Below are 8,088 nucleotides of genomic sequence, written 5' to 3' on the forward strand. Positions count from 1 at the left end.
ACAACATTCTGCCCTATATGGTTGTCTGACTTCTCCAGATGTTTAACCACTTTGGATGGAGCAGCTCTCAGGGAGGCCGCCCTTCCCTGAGCCTGGTTCTGCCGGAGGTTTCTTCCTGTTAGAAGGGAGTTTTTCCTTCCAACTGTCGCCAAAGTGCTTGCTCATAGAGGGGCATATGATTGTTGGGTTTTTCTCTGTATCTATTGTTATAGGATATACTGCACAATATAAAGCGCCTTGAGGCGACTTTTGTTGTATAAATAAAATTGAATTGAATTCAGAAGTTTGCAGACGACACGGCCATCATGGGGGTGTATCTTGGATGATCAGGAAGAGGGATACAGGAGTCTGGTGATGAACTTTGTCACATGGAGTCACACAAACCACCTGGAACTGGTTGTGGACTTCGGGATGTCCAGAGCAGGTATACTGCCAATTCAGATAGAGGAGCTGGAGATGGTCAACACATACAAGTATCTTGGGCTGTGGGTGGACAACAAACTGGACTGGTAATGCAACACTCAGCACCTGTATAAAAAAGGCCAAAGCAGACTGTACTTCCTCAGGAGGCTGAGGTCTTTTAACATCTGCAGGAAGCTCCTGAGGATGTTTTACCAGTCTGTGGTTGCTGGAGTACTGTTCTATGCTGTGGTGTGCTGGGGGAGCAGCACAGCAAAGAGGGACTCATCCAGGCTGGAAAAACTGATCAGGAAGGCTAGCTCTGTGGTCGGCATGAAGCTGGACACTCTGGTGACAGTGGCAGAGAAAAGGACACTAAAGAAAATGCTGGACATTATGAACAATGCTGGGCATCTTCTGCACATGGCCATAAACAACCAGAGGAGTCTGTTCAGTGACAGGTTGCTTCTCCCAAAGTCAAGAACCAACAGACTTAAAAACTCCTTTGTCCCACACGCCATCAAACTGTTTAACTCCTCTCTGGAGGGGAGAGGGAGGAGAAACAGGAGGACAAAGGAGTAGGGAACAACTAAGCTGTAGTGCCTCTTCACCGTGCAATACGTTTTGTTAATATCCAACGGTGCAATAGACTCACATACTTGAAATGTGCAATTCCCTTGTATTCCTATTTATTCTATTTATCCCTTTTGTATACTCTGTATTTATATATGTGTATATATGCTATATTTCTGCTCACATTCTGTAACTTCTGTCCGTGCTGTGAAAACCGAATTTCCTGGAGGAACCCACCCGAGGGATTAATAAAGTTTCAACTAATCTAATCTAATCCCTATTATACATTTTTGATCTACACACGTGTTGCTGCCACAGACATCGCATGCTCGTATTTCATTGTCATGAGACAAAAATCACGGTTTAGTAACTCAGTAAAGCAGCGATCTCACGAGAAAGTAATAGTAATCTAATTACTTTTTTGCAATAGTAATCCCTTACATTACTCGTTACTTGAAAAAAGCAATTAGTAATTAAAGAGTATTACTGCTCATCTCTGGATAGTACCTGGTACCACCTATTTTTTTAGCACCTACTTCAGTGAACTGAGTTGGTTTTAATGGATCAATTGTAATGGAAAACAACTGAAACTGACTAGAGTAGAGTTGTCTTGAATTGAGCCAACCCAAGTAGGTAATGTGGAAAAGAGGCTATAGATGCCATTTATGTGCAAAGGGAACAACCGTTTTGGAACCAAGAATCTGGCCTAAGGGTCCATCTTTCACAAGCTTACAATACTTTGATTGCGTCTATTCCCCAACTCTCTGAACTGTAATCATGGCCTTTAATCAATGGTCAAGACAGTTTACATATTAATGATCATGAAGCTGAGTTTATGGCTCATTGTTAGGAAATTATGCTAGTTTTTGTTTCAGCTGTCCGAAGAAGTCACTTTGATTGGTGATAAAATGTTTCTCCCACACCTCTGGAAGCGCTGCTTCCGGATGAACAGTATTAACTTTCTGTGATGACCTCTTGGCCTATTTGAGTAAATGGAACAAGTCAAAATGCAAACAAGTTGTTAGATTAATCAGCTGAACTAAATATATTGGATATCTGTGAAGAGTCCATATGTGAGGTTTAACTGTAGCTCCTGTTGTAATCGTGGGAAAATCAGCATATGAACAGATAGCACTGTGCTGCCCAACCAAGAACTGATTGTTGGAGAGTGTAAGTAAATCTGTCAAAACCGCATGCTAGTAATATTCCAGGAGGTGATCTGGAGTGCAAATAACTGCATTGGAAGTAAGAGTGTTTCATGTTGTATGAGCCTATTAGTAGGGAAACAGTGTCTCGCCTACCAATCATTAAAAACATGCAACTTTCTGAATGACACGCAGGGAAATGTTCTTGTTTCCAAGGAGTCAGACAGTAGCTAAAAATATTTGCTGGATGTGATTCTTGATTTCATAGAGTATTAGGCAAGAAATCAAATGCACAGCAGGGTTTAAAACCAGAAACAGTAAGTGTTTGTTTTGAATACTTTGAGGTAAAAGTTTTCTAATCAAAATGTCATTTTGTCAGAATATATTTAGAGCATAAAACATATTTTGGAATACTATATTACTGCTGATATATTCTTTCTTTCTTGTTTTCTTTCTTTCTTTCTTTCATTCATTCTTTCTTTCTTTCTTGTTTTCTTTCTTTCTTTCTTTCTTTCTTTCTTTCTTTCTTTCATTCATTCTTTCTTTCTTTCTTTCTTTCTTTCTTGTTTTCTTTCTTTCTTTCTTTCTTTCTTTCTTTCTTTCTTTCTTTCTTTCTTTCTTTCTTTCTTTCTTTCTTTCTTTCTTTCTTTCTTTCGTTTTTAAACAGAACACTGTACTCACTTGTACTCAAGCAAGTGACTAAGATTTACTCACACTCTCACTATCATAGTGCTAATTTTACCATTTTCTACATCATCTAGTCAGCCGCACCCGCTCTTTGGTAAGCAGATTCTGGTTCATTCCACACAAATATCATGTGCTCAGATAAAACTGGACAAACAGAGTGAAAGGGAGTGGTGAGAAGTCACATATAAAAGCCAGTTTCTTCAGGGTGAACTGTGGCAGCAGACAGGTGCACCAGCAGGTGAGTGGAAACACACAAATATCAACACAGATGGTCCAAAGCAGCAATTAGCTTATTAGTACCATACGTGATGGCCTGAGCTATACATACATGGCAGCATATACTTTGTAATGTAGCGCCTTGTTAACAAAAGTGTTATTGCTTTGTGTTTTATTCAGGTCAATAATCTCAGACACCACACTTCTGATCCAGAATGCAAACATTCATAACGTTGTGTGCTCTTCTCCCGCTCCTCTGTTTTGTCCACGCAGATGTTGTGGAACGTTTTGAGGTTTGTTGGTTTCTTATTCCAGATTATCAGAATAATTAAATATGTGTCTTATCAAATAGCTTCACTTCTGTTACTATTAATTATTATGTATTTTATCATTTTGCCCCAGGATGCACCAGAATGCATGAAGTACTTTTACAAAGAAAAGGTGCCTGAGTTGGGAGCATCCACACCTGGTGCTGCCCGCCTCTGTCAGCGCTTTGTCAACAGGTAGTAAACCGGCAGAAAGAATACTTTAAAACTGAATCAGCATACACAGCATTGTAATGTGTACTCAGAATACTGTTTTTCTATGGTATCTTTGAAAATCCAACTGCTGCTTATCACTTTTAGAACGAAAACTTTCTTTGTTCTTTATTTATCATAGTAGCACTTCTGATCTATTGCTAATATTTGCACCATCAGGTATCACTTTGCCACACTGTATGACACCATCCATCGCATTGCTGTCTACTCTGCCTATCAATTCCAGCCCAGTAATGGAGGTGGCAGGGAGAACAGGTGGTTTGTAGAGCCACAGGTTTGTTCCACACGAGCTTATTTTGCATATATATTTATGTCAGAGAGAAAGTATGAAGAATATGGAGTCATAAAATTTACATTTTCTGTTCTTTTAGACATTTTTAGATCATAAGGAATTAATTATTTGCTATCTTGTTTCCATGCATCTTAGCTAGTAGATCGGTCTTGGCAGGGAGAGATGAAAGATGGATACTGGCTGGGGCAGGATCACCCTGGTGTCTACCTTGGAGAGAGACAAGCTCTGAATGAGGACTACACAAATTCAGGCTTTGACCGTGGTCACCTCAACCCCAATGGACACCATCCAGGTTGTATGTTTTTCAGGAGGGTAGACAGTAGATGGCAGTACAGGACTGGGGAATTGTTTTTGACTGCAGCAGCTGAGGATAGATAGACTTAACTAACGAGCAGCATCTCCAACCTTATGTTTCAATGTTTTCTGCTAAACATGCTTGAAATTTATAATTTTCTAGAATATTTTAATTACTGAATGAAAATGACTAACCCACTTCTTGACTCATCGTGGCTCTCACCTTTTCTTTGGACAGAGAGACTTTAAGCTTGTCCTTCTTCTCCTTCTCTCCTGCAGTCCCTAGTCGCAACGCCACTTTTACCCTGACTAATGTGGTTCCTCAGAACCCCAAGCTGAACCAGAATGCCTGGAGGATCCACGAGTCCCAGCTTACTGAGCTTTTTCTGGAGAAGTGCCCTAAGGCGTACGTGCTGGTCGGTGCCATTCCTTCTGCAGACAGCTGGATTGTTAAAAACAATGTTAAGCGTGTCAACATCCCAGACTACCTGTGGAATGCCTACTGCTGTGTGGACAACAACGACAGACCCATTCAGAGCGGCGCTGCCAGAGCAAGAAACACAGAGGACAACTTGGTGGAGCAGCTCTCTCTGGATAAACTGGAAACATTCTTGCAGCAGTTCACGGCACAGCCAGTGGGAGAGTTGTTTTACAACAATTGCAGAGCATAAAAGCAATGATGGCAGTAAATTTAAGGATCTTTTAATTGTACATTGTTGTTTTACAGCTTTTAAACCAATGAATCCTTACTATTAAATATTAAATAAATGAATAAAAATGAGAAGCACAAGGATAATGTGGTTATTTATTAGTAACTGTGTCGCAAAGGAAGCCGAGAAGGTTGTGCAGTCTACAGTACTGTATTCAATGTACACACTCGACCCAATCGAGGGCCTGTGATAAAGACAGAGCAACAACAGGAGTCTTAAACCGGTAATTAAACTGTAAATGCTGTCATACAGTGAATAAGCTGGAAATTGGTGATTAAACTGACTCTCAGGAGGTGTTATATTAGCTACACTTTAAGCTGACATAATAAAATGTTACATATAAACCTACAGCTTAGACTTGCAAGGTAAAGTTTACATTGACTACCATTATGAGAAAGGCCAGGCAAAGCTTAACATTTTTTATTTAAAGACATTTAAAATGCTTCTTCAGCTTTACCATACTTAAATACAGCTCTCGGAACGACAGCATTATGTTTCAACGTTTTTTTCTAGACATGCTTGTATTTAATAATTTTCTACAATATTTGAAGTACTGACTAAGCCACTTCTAGACTCATCTAGACTCTCACCTTTTATTTGGACTGAGAAACTGTAATCTTGTCCCTCTTTTACTTCTTACCTGCAGTCCCTAGCCTCAACGCCACCCAGACAAATGTGGTTCCTCAGAATCCCAAGCTGAACCAGAATGCCTGGAGGATCCACGACTCCCAGCTCACTGAGCTTCATGTGTCTTTGGGGCCACCCACATGTTCCAATACTGAGTTTCTTGCACAACTGAAATACTTCAGGTCAGGTCAGGGATGACCCTCTGTTTGGGAGACTGTACTCATTTAAAAAAAGAAAAAACTATGACAAAAAAGAAGAGGAAATAATGATACAATCACAGACTTATGAATGATTCAAACTGCCTGAGCCCAGCTGAGGCTCTTCATATACATACTGTTAGGTACATATATTTTTCGACACTGACACAAGTTTTTTTTTATTACCTGTTCACTGCAACATATGCCAATTATAGTTATATAATGGACATGGACATAATATACAGACTCTCAGCGTCCACATTCAGATTGGGTGAAGGGTTTAAGAGTTTTAGCTCCTTAACATGTGCCGCCCTATTTTTGAAGGGAACATTAGTAGTTGAACAATTGACTCAAATGCAGGTGTGGGCAGTTCCTTCATTATGTCATTATCAGTTAAGCAGACAAAAGTCCTGTAGCTGATTTGAGATGTGGTGCTTGCATTTGGAAGAGTTCACTGGGACCAGAGAAAATGCAATCCAAAGAGCTCTCCATGCAGAAAAACACGCCATCCTTAAGTTGCCAAGAAAAGCCAGCACAGTTTAGGAAAAAAGTCAAATTTATTGGGTGTTGTTTTACTATATAGATGGACAATGACACAAACATGCAGTCAAAGGAAGTCAGGAGTTTAATAAATCAAGGCCACTGCATAAAGGCCTTACAGAGCATTAAAAAGGAGGAAACCCAGCATCTGGTGATGTCCATGAGCTCAAGACTTCGGGCTGTTATTACCAACAAAGCGTTTTCAACCAAGTATTAGAAATGAACATTTTATTTTCAGTTCTTTAATTTGTCCAATTACTTTTCACCCCATGAAATGAAAGGATTGTGTTTGTTATGCAATATTTTTGTTCAACCGTAATTAACATACTGAAAATCTGAACTGCAGTTGTTTCATTTGAGGTTGAGCATCGGGCACCAGTGAGTAGTTTTGCAAAGAAATTGATCCTGCTAAGACAAGAATGTGGCAATTTAGATAGGTGATTAATGAGCATATGTTGCGACTCTATCATATCTACAACCTGGCAATGTCGAGGGAAGGCAAGAGTACGTTGACGTGGGCGTGAGAGGAAATAAATGCATTCAAAGTAGTAAGTACTGGGAGCAAGGCTGTGAATGATGGCTTCTTCATAATTAATTGTAATAATTATGTCTGAAAAGGAAAACAAACAGCCTGTGTTGCAGGAAGGTGTATATAGTAAAAAAAAACGACAGACTTAATTATACAACTATTGTTTATTGTGTGCATCAGTTCTCAATTTAGAGGCAAAAAAATGAGTCCAGGTTGTCCCATAGTGATTGACAAGTTCAAAGTTCAGTGAAAGCATTACATGGTTATTACAGAGTGATAATTATGGGTTACAGAATTTTACAGACTTACTGAAATGCTACTTGCTGCATTAAAAACATGATTACTGATTAAACCAAAAAGCAACAGCATAACCACAGCTCACAATCTAGCTGCAATCTGTGTGTATGCTAAATAATTACCTTTTCATAATTCACAGAGCTAAGCCGTTTTGACATTATGGCAACAGATCTTCACTTTGAGGAACAGCAATAATAATATTTAACTCCTCTACACTGCAACCCAACTAACAGTTCTTCCCCTCCTCTCTTACAATCCCAGATATAAAAATAAGCACAGAGGACATGTTAATGTCCAAGTTTACTCAAAGAAATCTAGTTAAATTGGAGGGGTACTAATTTGGAGCAAATGATCAGTGCAAATACTGTGAAAAAAGCTGCAACGTTCCTCTGCATGCAATAAATGTTATAAAAAAAGATTAATATAAAGCGTTTAATGAACTAAAGTTTCACTAGTTACATTTCTTTATTCCGCAGTTGTGTTCAGTTCATCTGTACTGGATCATGGGGTGATCATTCCAATAAGGCAGCTGGGACAGTTTCCTCTCAGTGGCTGTTTTGATGGGCCAGCCCCAGGCCTTGAAGAAGCCGGTCAGGTTCATCCCCACAGTCTGGGAGAAAGTCTCAGCATACAGGTTCATTTTTGTGCCGTTGTCATCAGGAAAGTTGCTCATGTGGTGGTACGCAGCAAACACCTTCTTAAAGGCATCCCAGCCAAACTTTTCCTGGAGCTACAGAAAAGGTAAGTATAACAACAACTTAAACTATTTGCTGTCTTTTATGTTAGCAGCAATAATCTCTTGACTAAAGCATCATAACCTGTTACGATTTAATGTTAGCTTCACTATAAGTCCACAAGTCTACATGGAATTGTCACCTATATGGCACACCCAAATCAAACTCTTTTAGAAGACAAAGTGCATGTCAGAGATTTGATTTGAAAGGTGTCATCTTGTACTTTCTGACACTATCCTTGTTTAGCATGTGGCTAAAATACAACTTGAACCTAACTCTACCCCTAAGTGATTTGTTGGTGACTTGGTC

General features: G+C 39.5%; 2 protein-coding genes across 2 annotated transcripts in view; one reads left to right on the top strand and one right to left on the bottom strand.

The window, feature by feature from the left end:
- The first annotated feature begins 2,898 nt into the window (after positions 1-2,898).
- Positions 2,899-4,908, top strand: LOC102209047 (endonuclease domain-containing 1 protein). Its single transcript, XM_013915558.1, has 6 exons — positions 2,899-3,042; positions 3,201-3,313; positions 3,423-3,523; positions 3,719-3,833; positions 3,987-4,143; positions 4,425-4,908. Exons 2-6 carry the CDS (start codon positions 3,236-3,238, stop codon positions 4,814-4,816), a joined length of 843 nt encoding a protein of 280 aa, XP_013771012.1. The 5' UTR covers positions 2,899-3,042; positions 3,201-3,235; the 3' UTR covers positions 4,817-4,908.
- A 2,624-nt stretch (positions 4,909-7,532) lies between these two features.
- The window catches only part of LOC102209338 (TRPM8 channel-associated factor homolog), a 16,004-nt gene continuing 15,448 nt past the window's right edge, over positions 7,533-8,088 (bottom strand). The window contains exon 4 of the mRNA XM_005751726.1: positions 7,533-7,775. Within this exon, the coding sequence (XP_005751783.1) occupies positions 7,533-7,775 (243 nt within the window). The remainder of the gene's footprint in view (positions 7,776-8,088) is intronic.

This window comes from Pundamilia nyererei, unplaced genomic scaffold, assembly GCF_000239375.1.
Source record: "Pundamilia nyererei isolate P.nyererei 1_Seehausen unplaced genomic scaffold, PunNye1.0 scaffold00323, whole genome shotgun sequence".
Taxonomy (NCBI): Eukaryota; Metazoa; Chordata; class Actinopteri; order Cichliformes; family Cichlidae; genus Pundamilia; species Pundamilia nyererei.